The 15582-nt window shown below is 60.2% G+C and overlaps 1 protein-coding gene across 4 annotated transcripts; it reads right to left on the bottom strand.

Annotated features, from left to right (window-relative positions):
• Positions 1-2191: 2191 nt before the first annotated feature.
• EHMT2 (euchromatic histone lysine methyltransferase 2) lies at positions 2192-15331 on the bottom strand. 4 transcript variants are annotated; one of them, XM_036108213.2, is made up of 28 exons: positions 15250-15331; positions 14537-14603; positions 14222-14440; positions 13868-14121; positions 12977-13061; positions 12837-12877; positions 12567-12722; positions 10929-11066; positions 10692-10806; positions 10420-10521; positions 10047-10195; positions 9809-9952; positions 9493-9728; positions 9232-9414; positions 9032-9114; positions 8546-8652; positions 8343-8465; positions 8156-8257; positions 7146-7250; positions 6883-7037; positions 6632-6799; positions 6053-6197; positions 5623-5700; positions 5323-5438; positions 5153-5239; positions 3347-3425; positions 3032-3207; positions 2192-2695 (listed from the first exon to the last, which is right to left on the bottom strand). In XM_036108213.2, exons 1-28 carry the CDS (start codon positions 15289-15291, stop codon positions 2515-2517), a joined length of 3636 nt encoding a protein of 1211 aa, XP_035964106.1. In that variant the 5' UTR covers positions 15292-15331; the 3' UTR covers positions 2192-2514. The 4 variants fall into 4 exon arrangements, with proteins under 4 accessions (XP_035964106.1, XP_077911665.1, XP_035964104.1 ...); XM_078055539.1 differs by lacking the exon at positions 10420-10521; XM_036108211.1 differs by lacking the exon at positions 15250-15331 and having other exon boundaries at positions 14537-14831.
• Between the last annotated feature and the right edge of the window lie 251 nt (positions 15332-15582).

Raw genomic sequence — 15582 nt, 5'->3', positions numbered from 1 at the left:
CAAGGCTGGCAGCCAGGGAAACAGCCTTCGCCTCCTGCCCGCATCCTGGCCCATTTCTCCTGTGTCTCCCCCTGGCTGGGATGTGGGACTCTGAGTCAAGCCACCCCAGTGGCTCTCCCGCCCCAGTCCTTATCCCTCTCCCCTCCCTGTGCCCAGGCCAGGGTGGGCACAAATCTAGAGCACCTCAGGGAGGTCACAGCCCCTCCCCACAGCTGCCCCAGGTCCTACCTCCACCCTCTGGCCCAAGGCCGCAGGGAAAGAGACTGGAGCCAAAGGCATTAACTCCTGCAGGACCTGGGCAGGGAGGGGCCCCTGTAAGGCCTCCCCACCCAAAGGGACCCCAGGCCACCGCCAGTCTCTGGGTGAGCAGTCAGGGTGACACCTGAGCCTGGTGGTTGAGACTGTGGTCGGTTTAGATTGTGGCCATGTCCTGTTCCTGGTCCTCCCTGAGTACACACAGGGAGGAGGTGGGGCCAGGCAGCTAGGGTCCTGTGTTGGCACAGAGCAGGGAGGGCAGAGGGTTGGGCAAGAGTGTGGGAAGGGGTGAGATTCCTTCTCCTTAGGTGTTCTGGACTCTGTCCCTCCATGGCTCTCACACATGAGATCAATGATTGACCCAAAGCTGTTCCAGGAAGTCTACCGGGGAGGCCTTACTGCTCCTTGTCCTAGCCTGCTTAGGAACCCAAGCTTTGCCTCTGGGAGGCCCCTCCCTTGGGGTTCCCTCCCCTTCAGACCAGGAGCTCAGACCTCTAAGCCCCAAGGGACCCTGCAGGCAGGCCCATGGCCCTTACTGCTTCACAGGGAGCCCAGAGGCTAGTGTCCCAGTTCCCTCTCGTCTCAGAACACCCCACCCTTAATCCTAGGGGGCTCTGGGACAGGCTCCTGGCCCTGCGTCCTCACGGAGATTCTGCAGATAGCCTCCCTGCTCCCTCTCCCCTTGCCTTACCCTTCACAGGACGCCCTTGTGAAGCCCCTGCCCCTATCTTTCATAGTACCCTGAGAAGTCTTCCCCTCCTGACAGAGACCCCAGAGGCAGGACCCGGCCCCCTCTCCACAGAGGCCCACAGCCCTAACGCCTCACAGGACCCCCAAACACACCCCACTCCTGCTGTCACTGCTCACAGAGACCCTGGGAAGCAGACTTCTAGCACCGTTTTTCCCTCAGAGACCCAGGGTCCAGACTGAAACTCCTCTTCCTCACAGGGACCCCAGCTGTTCCTCCTGACAGGGGCCCAGACCCCAGCCTCACCCTTCATGGGCTCTGCAGCACATAGACCCTCCTGGCCCCTGAGCCCCATCCTCCTGCTCAGGACGCTGACCCTGCCTTCTTCCATTCAGGCTTTGCTTCCCAGGGCCCTGCCCTGAGGGACCCAGATTCCAGCCCCAGCTCCCCAGCTTCACTCTCCAAAGTCTCCCTGGCAAAGGCCCCCAGACCCTAAACCCAATCCTCCTCCCAGGATCCTGACTCTACTTCCTTCCATCAGCTCTTTCCACACCCTCCCTTCAGGGACCCAGGACTCCCCTCAGCCCCTCTCCCTGGGGCCAGCCCCAGCCATCGCTCCCCGAGAGCAGGCCCAGCCTGGCCTCCCCTCCCTCTGAGGGTCCTGGGCCTCTGCCCCAGCCTTGCCCTCAGACTCACCATAGGCCTCATCCCTGTCCTGTTTTCCCCCCATGGTTCAGTCTCCAGAGTGATTGGAGCCAGGGAGACCTAGCGACTCACCTGCCGCCCGCCCCGCCCTCCCACACGTCACAGCCCCACCTCCGCCTGTGGTCCCGACACACTCTGGTTCCTCCTTCTCAACTCCGCCCGGGCAGTGCCCTGCTGGAGGCCTGGAAGGCCGAGCCTGGGACCGGCTCAGGGCTGCTTGCCTGCTTGCCCCGGGCTCCGTGGACCAGGGCACGCTTTAAGAAAATCCTTCCTGTTTTTGCAAATTACTTCAGCTGCGGTTCACTCACACCTACACTCTCCTGCCGAAGGTGAAGTGTTGAGATTTGCCTTTTAGCCCTTGACTGGACCCTGTCCACAGTGGTCTCCCCACAACCCTCCCCTCCCCTTGGGTGGCTGTCCACACCAGCCACACCTGTCCAGCCTGCTTCCCATCCTGCTCGGTCCCTTGGACCCACATTCCTTCTAGCTGTGTGTGTTTCCTCCCTGACCAAGCCCCCGGCCCCCCAACAATCATCAAGACAGTTTATTACCAAACCCAGTATTTATTGAGAACAAAGGATACCAGCTGGCATAGAGGCCCAATTTCAATTCATCGAACTTCAGCTGAGGATGGGGAACAGGGAGTGGCCAGCCCTGAAGTTAACCCTCCCAGGGAGGAACCAGCTCTGGGAGAGAGGGGCTGTCAGACCTCCAGGGCCTGGCTGGGGTCTCGGGCCAAGGAATGTGTGAAGGGGGAGGGGAGAGAAGATGGCAGCGCCCCAAGGTGTGGGCTGTGAGCAGCAAGTGGCCGAGGGGGCTGCTGAGCTGGCGGCCACCCGGGGGTGGGATTCGTGTGTGGTCCGCTCTCAGGGATTGACGGGGGGCAGGGAGCTGAGCTCGGGCAGCAGCTCGGGGTGGGGGTCTAGGCGCGCCAGGCGGCTCTGTTCCAGGGCAATGGCCTCAGCGGAGTGCTTGCATTTCTCAGAGCCACACTGACAAGTGAAGTATTTGCTTTTGATGTCCCAGAAGCGGTCACCGTAGTCAAACCTATCGGAGGAGGACAGGAGGCTACGGGATCCAGAGCCAGCGGCCCAGGCCTGCCCCAAAGCACCCACCCCCACGGTCTCCGACAGGCTCCCAGCCCTTCTCTGCGCACGGACCCGCCGCACTAGCCCTGCCTGCGCGCTTGTCAGACGTGCAGAATCCTGGGCTCCATCCCAAGTCTACTGAATCAAAATCTGCGAGGCCCAGGACTCCATTCATACTGTCTTGAGAGGCTCGGCTCTAATCCATGCCAGACCCCAGGCACTCTCCAGCCTCCGGCGTCTGGTCCCGGGCTCGCTGCATCTCCCACACCCCGGGCACACCCCGGAGACACCTCACCCCAGCTCCTCCCCAGTCCGGATGTCTCGGGAACTGAAGAAGGCAATGCGTGGAAAGCGCAGGTCTTGGTGCAGCATGAAGACCCGGACGGGGATGATGTTGGGGTCACACAGGTGGTTGATGAAGCGGCTGATGTTGCCATAGTAACGGGCATCGATGCAGTACACCTCTCCATCCTGCGGGCAGGGCAGCACTTCACATCCCCCACTACCCTGCTTGCCTGGCCAACCTCCCCACCCATGGACAGACCCCCAGTCCCTCCTCCCGTTTCCATCTGCTGCCTGGCTGCAAGGCACAGAGGGGTCTCCTGCCCACCTTGTTGTCTAAGTCGAAGAGGTAGGAATCATCCTCTCTCACATCAGCCTCGGCATCAGAGATCAGCTCCCCGACATACCTGTGGGGCAGGAAGTGGTGGTTCTGAAGGTGAGCGGGGGTTGTCGGGAGCCAGCTCCAGGCCCTGTCCCTCCTCACAACCCCGCGGAATCCTCCTTCACGATCTCTCAGCTGCCCCGCTCCGCGTCCACGGATCCCACAGATCTGCATGGCTGGGGTGGGCAGCCAGGGCAGAGCGGGCCCGGACAGCGGACGTCAGGCATCACGGGCTGGGGGAGGTGAGCAGCTCCCCGCCGGAGTGAGGGGCAGGAGGAAGAACAGGGGACACCAGCACAGGAGGGGACACACAGGACCTCCTGCAGCTGGGGTCTCTGCTGGACAGCTGGAACAACAGGCAGGACTGGCACATGCGGGGGACGCTGGGGCCAGTGGGCAGGGCCTGAGCTGAGCCGGAGGAACAATCAGTGAGCAGGGAGACGCCAAGCCCCTGTGGTGAAGGGGACCCATATCTGTGGGCAGCTGGTTTGGGTGGGGCAATCCGTGCGGGCTTAGTGCACTAGGAGCCCGTGCTGGCGAGGCCAGGCTGCAGGACAGGAGGGAGGGCAGGCCTGCAAGAATGGAGGGAGCCACAGGGGCCGAGAGGGATTCTGGGAAGGCGCTGGGGACAAGGACAGCCACCCTGAGAAAGCAGAGGAAGGAAAGGTGGTGAAGAGGAAGGAAGGGCGGGTCCAGGTGAGGACAGCGCTGAGGGAGCCAGAGCAAGGCGGGTAGCAGACACCGGAACAAGGACCAAGACCCTAGGGCGGGGGCAGGCTGTCAAGAGGCGGCATCAGCCGAAGGGTGAGGGCAGAGGCCGATTCCGGCCGGGACGAGCAGTGAGCCCATGGTGGGGAACTCGAGGTCCAGGAGGAAGGGGCCATTTGAACAAAGTCGAGAGATGACCCAATAATTATTCTTTTTTTTTTTAAGGTTTTTATTTATTTATTTGATAGAGAGAGACACAGCGAGAGCAGGAACACAAGCAGTAGTGGGAGAGGGAGAAGCAGGCTTCCCGCGGAGCAGGGAGTCCGACGCGGGGCTCGATCCCAGGACGCTGGGATCACGACCTGAGCCGGAGGCAGATGCTTAACGACTGAGCCACCCAGGCGCCCCAAGAGATGACCAATAAAGAGGAAATGGGGGTGCCAGGGTGGCTCAGTTAAGCATCTGCCTTCGGCTCAGGTCATGATCCCAGAGTCCTGGGATCGAGTTCCGCATCAAGCCCTGCATCGGGCTCCCTGCTCAGTGGGGAGCCTGCTTCTCCCTCTGCCCCCACCCCACTTGTTTTCTCTCTCTCAAATAAATAAATAAAGCCTTAAAAAAAAAAAAGAAAAAAGAAAAAATGGATGGTCCCTTAGGATGAAGTCTGCAAGCTGTGGGGGAGGAGCCGGGCAGGGGACGGGGGGGTGACAGATGCTGGGAAAAGAAAGTGGAGGTGGATGGAAAGGTTGCCTTATCACCTCCATTTTGCAGAGCAGAGAAATGAGGCTCAGAGAGGTTAAGAACTTGGCCGAGGACGCTCAGCGGCAGAGTGCGGCTCAGACCCAGGTCTGTCTCCCAGCTTGGAAAGGCAGGGAAGGGGCGATGTGGCGGTGGTGGCAGGAGGCTCTGCGGTCTGGGCAGGCTGGGGGCAGGTGCAGTCTGGCCAGGGAGGCGCGGTGAGAAGGGGCGGGGCCCGTCAGGGAGGAGAGCGGAGGGAGATCGGAGAGTCAGCGGCGGGTGGACACCCAGCACCCGACCCCTACTCACTCGCAGATGAAGGTCCCCTGGGGGATGGTCTGCAGGGCACGGACCCCCCAGCCCATCTTGGCTGTTCGGTAGAGCTGCAGTCGCACTCTGGGGGGCGGGAGAGAGGCTGCTGTTAGGTGGAGGGGCACAGGGGTGAGGCGGGCTGAGGGCGGGCTGCAGGGGGGCCTCACTTGATGCCACTCTGCACCACCCGGTTCTTGCAGTTTCTCCAGCAGGAGCACGCCTGGTTACACTCGAAGATCAGCGGGGGCTCGATCTTGTTAAATTCCTGGAGCAGCCGCCCATCCTGGGGTCGAGGGAGGGAAGGACGAGTGGTTTCCACGCGGTGCCCGCCGCGGCTCCCGGCTCCCAACCCCACAGCCGGGGAGGATGGGCTGGGGGAGGCCACGCGAGCCGAGCTCAGAGACCAGGAACCCCAGTGGGCCGCCGGTTCACATCCCGGCGGCGGCAAGCAGGGCGAGCGCACGCACCTTGTCGTACCAGCAGCGAATGCTGAGCTGGCCGCAGAGGCAGTTGGAACTGGAACAGTCGTCCACGCAAGTGCAGTGCTGGGGCAGGGGGCAGGGGTTAGCTCGGCCCTCAGAAGCGGCCTTGTCCCCTCAGCAACCAGCGCTCCCTGACCCACAGCCACTGGCCTTCCTCTGAGGTCATTATTTTAGGACAGTAGGTGCTGATGGTCCCAGTGTGAGGGGGAATGAAGATGTTGCTGACAGGGGTGTCCCGGGGCTACCGTGAGCCCATACACTTTCATGTGGCCTAAAAAAAGGACCTTTCCCAGATGGATGCAAGCCCACACTCAAGTTCCCTCTCGGCCCCACTCCCCTATTGGCCCACGACTTGCCCACTGTCCCTGGCAGCCCTGGATGTCCCTCTGAGCGGGCGCAGGGCCCCCCCACTCACTTGCAAGTGGGTGATGTTACGGTCGATGTTCATGGTGGATGTCTCACAGTTCTCTGAGATGTACTTGTAATCCTCAGGGCAGGGCTCCCCGTCCACGCCGTTGACACAGGGAATAGGCACGTTCTCATAGCCCCGAGCCACATCCCTGACAGAAGGGAGATGGGGCTGGGGGCGCTAGAGGAGGGGGTGCGGGGGTCCACTAGGTGCAAGGAGAGGCCTGAGAGGTTCCTGGGGCCGTGGGAGGGAAGGGAGTGGTTCTGGGTGGGGGGGCAGGGGGAGGAAGGTTGCCAAATAAACTGCAGGACACCCCATGAAAACTGGATTTCAGATAACTAAGAAATTTTTTACTATAGATATGTCCCCACTACTGCATGGGACCCTCTTAACACTAGAAAACGTGCGGCTCCTCTGAAATCCTCATTTAGCTCTATTCTCATTTACTGTATCTGGCATCCTGGTTGGGGGTTGGCTCTGGGGATTCAACGAGCCTGGGGAGGGTCCGAGGGATGTTCTGAGGGTTCAACAGGGCTTGGGGAGGGGGCAGAAGGCTGTTCCGGGTGCAGAGGGCCCTGGGCTCACCGGCAGATGATCTTCTCAGTGCGGACGGCCCGATTTCCCACTCCCAGCCGAAGCTTGCGGTTGAGCTGCAGCGCAAACCACACATCGGAGCGCTCGGGAGTCAGGTCCCACGCCGTGTCCCCTTCCTTGTTGCGTAGCTCCGGGTTCGCCCCGCGTGACAGGAACAACCTGGGAGGGGACAGGAAGCCTGTGGGGCCCGGGTCCGCGAGCCGGCGTTGGGGTGCCAGGCTGTGGGGCGGGCAGGGGCTCACAGCACGCAGTCGTGGTAGCTCTCCCGTGCTGCGATGTGCAGGGGCGTGTCCCCGTGGTAGTTGACCGCATGGAGGTCGCAGCGGGCATTGAGGAGGACCTCGGCGATGGCCGCACTGCCGGTGAAGGAAGCCCAGTGCAGGCAGATGTTTTCCTCCTATGCAGGTGGGAGGGGCGGGGGTGGGCCCAAGCCGTGAGCCCTTGAACCCAGCTCAGAGAGGGCCAGGGCAGCACCCACCTCCCCCAACCCCCGCCAAACTCTCACGTTGTCCGTGAGCGTGACGTCGGCGCCCCGGGTCAGCAGCATGCGGATCACCTCAATGTGCTTGTGCTCTGCGGCCCAGATGATGGGTGTCCACCCCCCACTGTCCTGTGGGTGGAGAGAGAGGGAGGAGGGTGAGGGGCCTGGGGTCCACCCGGGTCCGCCCAGCAGCTGGCCCTGCTTACCAAAGAAGCGTGTGGTCTAGAGCATAGGCTCCAGAGCTAGACTCCAAGCATGAGTCTCAGCTCCACCACTCACATGCTGTGGGACCCTGGGTTAAGTCTCTTCACCTCTCTGGGTCTCAGTTTCCCGACCTGTGAAACGGGACTAATAGCATCTACTACTCAAAGTTGTGGAGTAATTTTTCTCTTTCTAAAAAACACACCTTTCCTAGGTCTTTCCACTCAAAAGTCCTAGAGTACGATGACCCAACAGCAAAACCGCTCCTAAACACCCAGACTGCAGTCTCTAAAAAATATTTCCCATTTAAAGGAACCAGAGTCTCTTAGAGAAATGGCAGATTGAGCCTGGTGCAGGAAACATGCTAAAAAGGTAAAGATGCTCTCAGAAGTTGCTGGGTCGTATCAAAAGCCACAGGAGCCTAGTTGAAGGGCTCCTCCTGGACAAACAACGGAACAATTCAGATTGAAGAATGACTGTAATAGGCCGAAACACACCCAACATACAACAAACTAAGAGGTAATAAAGAGCATCACTGCACGTTTCTACGAGACCAGGGCTCTAAGCCCTGAGCTATGGAGACAACCACATCCCTGCACATTTCTAGAGATTAAGGCAACAACTCATCATTCTGGAAACTGATAAAAAGAAGCAAAAAAAGAGAAAAGTAAATAATACAAACGAGGAGGGAGAAAGAGATGGGGACAGACCGGAACAGGGCTGAGATTCAGGGAAAGGGTCAGAGGTCCGTGGAGGCCGAAAGGGGGCCCGGAGCCCGAAGCTGAGCCCAGGACCCGGAGGAAGGGGGCTGGGCGGGCAGCCAGGCCGCTGACCTGGGCGTTGACGTCCACCTGTCCCGTGCTGAGCAGCAGGCTGACCATCTCCAAGTTCCCAATTTTGGCTGCATGGTGGAGGCAGGTGGAGCCGTCCTCCTCCTGAGGGAGATGCGGGCAGATGAGTGCCCCGCTGGCATGTCAGACCCGGCCTGTGGCCCGCGCCCCGGCTGGCCCGCCGGCACACCTTGCTGTAGACGCAGCCGCCACGCTGCACCATGTAGCGGGCTACCTCCAGGTGGTTGTTCACCACGGCCTCCATCAGCGGCGTCCGCTGCTGCTTGTCTACCGCATTGATGTTGGCTCCCGCCTGCAAGGAGGGCGCACGTGGGCTGGCGCCGCCGAAGGGCTGGGTGCGGGAGGGGGTGCGAGGGCCGGGCCCGGGCTGACCTGCAGCAGCACGTGGCAGATCTCCACGGAGCCCTTCTGGGCGGCCGCGTGCAGGGGCGTGCGCTTGCTCTGCTGATCGCTCTGGAAGTTGGGGTCCAGGTTGTCCACTGCGGGGAGAGCCCGCCACACCGGAAGAGGGAGGGACAAGTGGTAAGTGAGCTGGGGGGGTGGGGCGGGGGGGGGGGAGGCAGGTGGGACCTCCTCCAGGAAGGCTATGTCAGGGCCCCCTCCTGGGCAATGTAGTTAACCTCTCCGGGCTTCCACTGGGAAGGCTGAAGTGAACAGCACCGTCCCCAGCACCTATGTGCTCGTTGTCACCACTGTCCCCATCACCACAGGTTATCTGTGTGTCTGTCTCCCCCTCCCCGCTAAGTGACTTAGAGAAGGACGATGACCTTCACTGCTCCCGGCCCTGAACCCAGCGTCTGGTGGGTGACTGCTGTTCCAGCAAGGTTCGTGGAACAAACGAGTGAGCGGAATACTCACACAGCATCAGGATCACCTTCTGCAGCTCCCCCTGCTTCACTGACAGGTACAACTGCCGGGGGTGGAAACGGAGTTTCTTCCGCCTGCCACGGTGAGGGAGAGGGGTGGGCTCCTCAGAAGGAGCATCCCCCTCAGCACCTGCGGACCCACCTTCCAGCCCCAGCCCCAGCCGCCCCGCCCGAGAGCAACCCCTCATTCACCTCTCGGACTCCTGGATGATCAGGGCTTTCTCCAGGGCCTCGCGGCCGGGCCCCGGGGGCAGCCCCACAGCTGACAGGCAGCCCCCGTTGGGAAGGGTCAGGGAGGGCCCCGAGCTGTCGATGGTGTCAGCCAGAGGGTCGCAGGGTGGGCGCCGGGGCTCCCCATGCCCTCGCATCCGGGCACTGAGGGAGAAGGTGCTGATGTCTACAAGCAATGGCGCTGGGCAGGGAACGGACAGTTGGGAAGGGGGAGGCCAGTACCTGGGCTGGGAAGTGTCAGCTCTCCCGGGGGCATCCTGAGCCAGGGGTGGGGGGGCAGGGGCTGCAGTGCCAGCTGGTGGGGTGACCCCATCCCCCCGGGGGATGGTCACCTCCTGGGCCTCAGATGCATCCTCCCCACAGTGGGGACAGAAGACCATGCCGTTCAGCTGGGACACACAGGCCTTGTGGAAGCGGTGGGCCACACGGAAGTCGGGGTGGCACTCCAGGAAGGTGCCCTGGGGAACAAGGCGGTCAGGCTCCGGGAGAGCCCTCCCCTGCGGGGCACAGCGGCCTGTCCGCCCCACCGGTCGCTCACCGCCGTACAGAAGTAGCCGCAGCCCGGGCAGCAGTGGTGCTTGACCATGCGGGCACGGTGGGTCTCACAGAGCACCATGAGTGCCACGCGGCTCGACGGCCTCATGGTCTCCCGCTTGAGGATGGCGGCATTGCAGCCTGACAGCTGTGGCGGTGGGAACGGGCGGGGAGCGGGTGAGGCTGCGGCCTGGAGCCGCGTCCCCACCGCCGGCACCTCTCCTATCGGCCCTCAGGCCCACCTCTCCATCCACACTCTCTGTGGCCATGCACTTGTGGCCAGCTCTCTCACTGATGCGGTCGATCTTGGGAGCCTCCATGCGGCAGCTGCAGAGCGGCAACTCCTCAAAGCCCCGCTCGGTCTCCAGGGAAGATGTGTCATTGGAGACCCCTTGGACGGAGGGAAAAGGGAGCTGAGGGAGGCCATCCCCATCACCCACAGGGACCCCTGGTGGGGCCTCTCACCCCCGCCATGCCTTCCCCTCTGTGCTCTAGAACTCCCAAAGCCTGGCCATGGACGGACACCTCGGCTCCAGCGGGGTCCCCCTCCTCCCCGTTCCCTCCAGCCCAGAGGGTGCCCCCTAGCGGCTCGCCGTCCCAGCAATTGGCAATTACCAGCGTGGTTGGGGGAGAGGGTCCCCTCGCTGGGCAGCTCCAGGGACCCCAGAGGGACTTCCATGTACTCACTGGGGCCTGAGGAGCCCACACCATTCACTCCTGACACAGAGACAGAGAGAGTGAGAGCGCGAGCTCACAGGTGCCCGGACGCGTGGGTACATGCAGGTGTACGTGTGTGAGTACATGTGTGGGCGTGTGTTAGTGCACGCTCTCTGGGGGCCGGGAGGGGAGCTGGAGGAGGGGACCCAAAAGCAGAGGAGCCTCCTCACCTCGTGGCTCCTTGGCCCGGGGAGGCTCGCGCTTCCGCCGTTTCCTGGACGGCTTCACCCATGGGCTGTCCTTCCGCCATTTCTTCTTGGCTTTGCGCCGGCCACTGGAGCCACTCTGGAATGGAGGAAGAACTAGAGAGCCTGGCCCCCAGCCCACGACCCCTCCTCCCCTCTGAGGACTCAGACCTCCGGCCCCACAGCCCCCCACTCCTTGGGATGCTAGCCTCCAGCCCTTACCCTGTCAGACTGATTGCCTGACTCCTCGTCTTCCTCTTCTTCTTCCTCTTCCTCCTCCTCTTCTTCTTCTTCCTCTTCCTCCTCCTCCTCTTCTTCTTCTTCCTCACTCAGTTGTTCAGCCAGAGCTTCAACCTCAGACTGGGAGAGAGGAAAGGCAGGCCTGAGGAAACAGCAACCTCCAGGCCACAGCCCTCTCTTGGGGGGAATTGGGAGACAGGCAGGGCAGGACATATCCAACCCCCAAGACTCAGACAATGAAGCAGGATAAAGAGCTATGACTACAATCCCAGGACGGCTCCCTGCAGGAGGTGAGCATGGACAGGAAAAGAGAGAAAGGGTGCTGAATGTTAGCTGTCAAAAACTCACTTACAACAATGTGTGTGAATCTTGGCAACAGAGTAAGGAAAAAAAAGTTCCAGAAAACAAGCATATAGTTTAATACTCTTTATGAAGTTCACACATACACAAGACTACCCACGGCTGCCCAAAACACTAGAAGAAAAGCTAATGAGGAACTTTACAATGAGGATAAAGTTGACATTCCGGAAATCCACGGACCAATCTTAAATAGGACTAATAAAAAGATGAGATGCTCTATGCCTCCTGATGTCATGCAACAGGAAGCATGCATACTAGCTATCAATCTTCTCACCATTAAAAACAAAACAAAACAAAACAAACCCCAAATCACCCGAAGCTGATCATTGCTTCTAGATCTAGTTTACAAGAAACATTGGGCAGGGAGGAACATGTCAGTCCCCACCCAATCAGCAAATACCTAAATTTGAGGAATTCTGTATTACAAGTGACCTGGTTCCTCCAACAAATAAATGACAAGAAAAACTTCTTTTTCAAAGCCACGGCACGGGCACCCATGCATCAAGAGAGACCTAAGGCAAACGTCAATCAAACCAGTGGATGGAGCGCTTTTGAATCTGGACAAACAAAACCCCATTTACGAAACCAGAGGCATCATGAACCCTGGTAGCAGGGTGATGGTTTTAAGGAGTCACCGGGACATTTCCGAGGTTGTGAACACAGTGAAACCATGATATTAAAACACAGGAAGAGGCCTCATGTTTAGAGATACATATGGAAACAGTTCCAGATAAAATGATGTGATGGCTACTTTATAACAGTCCGGGAGGTGGGCAGGCTGGGGGAGGAAGAGCTGAGTCAAGAGCCGCCGTGTACTGACAATTGCTGGAGCCGGCTGAGGCTTCGTGAGAGCTCACCGTTTGTTCTTTTTTACGTATTTGAAATTTCCCACAATATCATGTTAAATAAAAAGCATACAGGTAGAACAGCATTATACTGCATAAGCAAACATGTATGAGACAAAACCAAACCAAGAGCAAAACAATAAATAAGCAAACAAACAACAAATAAACAACAAAATGGGATGCTAAACCCAAAGTCCAGGAGGGCAGTTACCACCTTGGGGAGGGGCAAGGGGATGGGCTGGGGCGGAGCACACATGGGGAGGAAGTTGAGAGGATGGGGTGGTGAATTAGGGGGTGTCACAAGGTAAAAAGGAAAGAGAGCTGGGGGGTGGGGGTGGGCATGGGCAGGAAGGACTGGAGAGTGAGCCTTGGGCGAGGTGCGTGCTGGCAGGGAGGTAGGCTGGCTCCTCCTCACCTTGCTGTCGGAGTCCACACGCTCATCCACAGAATAGGAGTCGTAGTACAGGCTGAAGTCATCCCCCACCACTGTCTCCCACTCCTCCAGGGACCCTGGATCCCCTTTCTCCACGGTCACTTCTCCCGAACCCCGCGTAGAACCCAACTCCTCCGACTAGGAAAAGATCAGAAAAATGGAAGCTGCTGGTACTCCCCCCTCCCACTTCCCCTGGGGACCCCCCCCAACCCCAAGGTGGAGAGGCCTTGTTTTCTGCCTCTCCAGGCTTACCAGGCCACCTCCTGCGTTCAGCTTCCTCCTTTTGGCCACCTCTGGAAGAAGAGAGAGAGAGAGAAAAAGAAGTAAGGCCTGTCCTTAAACCCTTAGGACAGGTCTTATCAAGTGGCCGGTGGGTGGGGGGTGGGACTGACCTGAGGTCATCTTCCCCATCGAGTGCACGTCATCACTCATGCGGAAATGCTGTACTTCAGGGGGCCGCTTCTCAGGGACTGGGGGCTAGGGGCCAAGAGGGAGCACACTTAGGGTCAGGGAACATCTGTAGTTCTGCCTGGATTAGCCTGGAGCCCTGGATGAGGGTGGGGTGGGCGAGCCACACCCTCAAAAATGCCATCTGAAGCCCCAATAAACCAGAATGTGGCAATGACGAGAACTCCTGTCTCCCAAGAGGAAGTGTGTTAAGCACATCCCACACCTAACACTTACCTCTTCAAGCACTCAGAAGCAGGCCCTCTTTACCCATTTTATAGATGAGAAAACAAAGGTTCATGCCTTGCCCAAAGCTGCCTAAACCATATCCAGAACAAAATGATACCAGGAGCCCCAAAAACATTGTCATAAAGCTTCTGAAATTCTGGGGCTTTTGTCCTTTCCTTCACCTCCTTCCCTGTAGGGATTCACAGTAAAAACCCTTAGAAACCCTTTGAAAAAGGAAGTAGGGGCAGTTTCAAAGGGAGGAAAAAGCTCCCTTGGGGCCTACTTTGAGGTAGAGAATATGAAATTCCTTAGACAGTCATTATCATAAGAATAATTACGACGTTAACTACATCGTTAACTCTCGAACCTTTGTTTTTTCTATTTCCCTCTCCCCAAGAATGTAAACTCCAGGAAGACAGGAACTTGTCTGTTTGTTCAGATTAAGCCCAGCCCAGAATTTGACACACAGTAGTCCCTAGGTAAACACGTGGAGCCATGAATAGATGAGAAAAACTCTGAAGCTAAACTGTAAAAAAAAAGTCCACAAGGGGTTCACAGTGGATTACTCTGGTCTCCCCACCCCCATGCCTCCCTCCCGCCATCCTCACCTGCCCATTTCCTGGTTTGGACATGGTTTTTCTGGCTCGGTGGACCTTGGGCTGCCCCTCTGGGCTGGGTGTGGCCACAGGGGGTTCAGGCCCTGCTGTGGCCGCCCCCTGGGCCCCCGGCATACTCAGCAGCCGCATAGCCAAACTCTGGACTGATGGGGGTGATTTTCCAGCCCCTGTCATTGACATCTTGGCCCGGCTGGGACAGGCACCCCCCTTGCTGGGGGAAGAGGGGAATGACTTTGTGGCATGGCCTGGAAGACAGACAGGCAGGCAGGCAAACAGAGGCAAGATAAGATAGAAAGTGGTCAGAGGATACCCCACCTCACCCCTCCAGGCTCCCCAGCCTCTCACCCAGCAGGATGCGACCCCCATGGAGGTCCCCATCTCCCTCGAGATTCTCAGGTTCATCCCCAATGAGTGGTGTGGCTCCCACAGGGGTGTCAGCCCCCTCATCGCCCACGGTGACTGTGACAGAGGCTGGGGATGAGGGGCCAGCAGGCTCCAGGGAGTCAGGGCTGGCCTTGGGCAGGGTCTCTTCACTACGAGGGGTGTCCCCCAAAGAGCCATGAACTGTAAGGGAAAATAAAAAGTTCAGGGCTAAGGTCTCAGGGAATCCTGTGTTGGGGGAGGTGAAGGTCCAACTGGGCCCGTTTCTACTGCACTCACCTCTCTCAGTGGCTCCTCTAGGCTCCTTCTCCAGCACCAGCGCCCCCATCTCAGCAGGGGCCTCCCCCTGGCAGGGGACACAAGGTATAGGAGGGCTGGTCAGCCCAGTAGGAAGCTGGGGAGCCCAGGACGCCTGGGCTCTGGGAAGAGAGAGTAGGCTCCGGGGCCTACCTCTTCCTCTATGGGGGCCCCCCCTTCCGCGGCCTCGGCTGCCCGGGGGGGCCGCACGACCCCTCCCCCGGGCCCGCATTAGCCCCCTCCCTCTCGGCAGACCCCGCATCTCAGGGGCCGAGAAGAGAGGAGGGGGAGGGGGCGGGGCCTCTGCGCCCCGGCCCCGCCCCCTCCTCCCGGCTGCACGCGCCGCTCCCCCTTTGTCCCCCAGGCCGCGGGGACCCCGGGCACCAACCCCTCCAGCGCCCGCTGCCCCCCAGCCCGGTGGACGGCCCCTCGTGCCCCTCGCGCGTGCTCCTGGGGCCCCGGCGCCCGCCGCCCACTCGGGGGCAGCCGGCGGCTGCACGCGCGCCTCCGTGCCCACTCCCCCCACCTCCCACCCCCTGGTCCCCTCATCCGCCCCCGGTGCTGGCCCTCCGGATTGCTGCAGGTCCCGTCCGGGCCCCCCGGCCCCGTTGCACCCCCGGAGCATTGCACGGGCGCGCGCTTCCCCCGGGCACGCGCGCGGGCATGCACCCGCCTCTCCCCCTCCCCTTCCGCACCTCGGCGGCCGCCGCCGCTGCAGCTCCCGCCGCCGCCGCCATCGCCGCTTGCGCGGGGGGCCGAGCCGGCGCGCGGCCGCCCCGGGTCACGTGGGCGGGGGAGGGAGGGCTAGGAGGAGCCTTAAAGGAGCCACTACGCGCTTTCTGGCCATTTTCCCCCGAGAGCCGCTTCGGAAATGGCAGTGGCTGTCCTAAGCTGGGGGCTGCAGGGGAGAATTCCTGCCAATCCTGGCGTCAGCTCAGCGGGGAGCCGAAGGTGAGGCACGCCTGGGTCCAGGTGTGGCTTCTCCATCCCCCGCCTGTTTTTAGGTAACGAAAGAAGTGTCTGACCCT

Source organism: Halichoerus grypus, chromosome 9, assembly GCF_964656455.1.
Source record: "Halichoerus grypus chromosome 9, mHalGry1.hap1.1, whole genome shotgun sequence".
Classification (NCBI taxonomy): Eukaryota; Metazoa; Chordata; class Mammalia; order Carnivora; family Phocidae; genus Halichoerus; species Halichoerus grypus.
The sequence above is the reverse complement of the archived record's forward strand: the minus strand, read 5'-3'. Positions and strand labels throughout refer to the sequence as shown.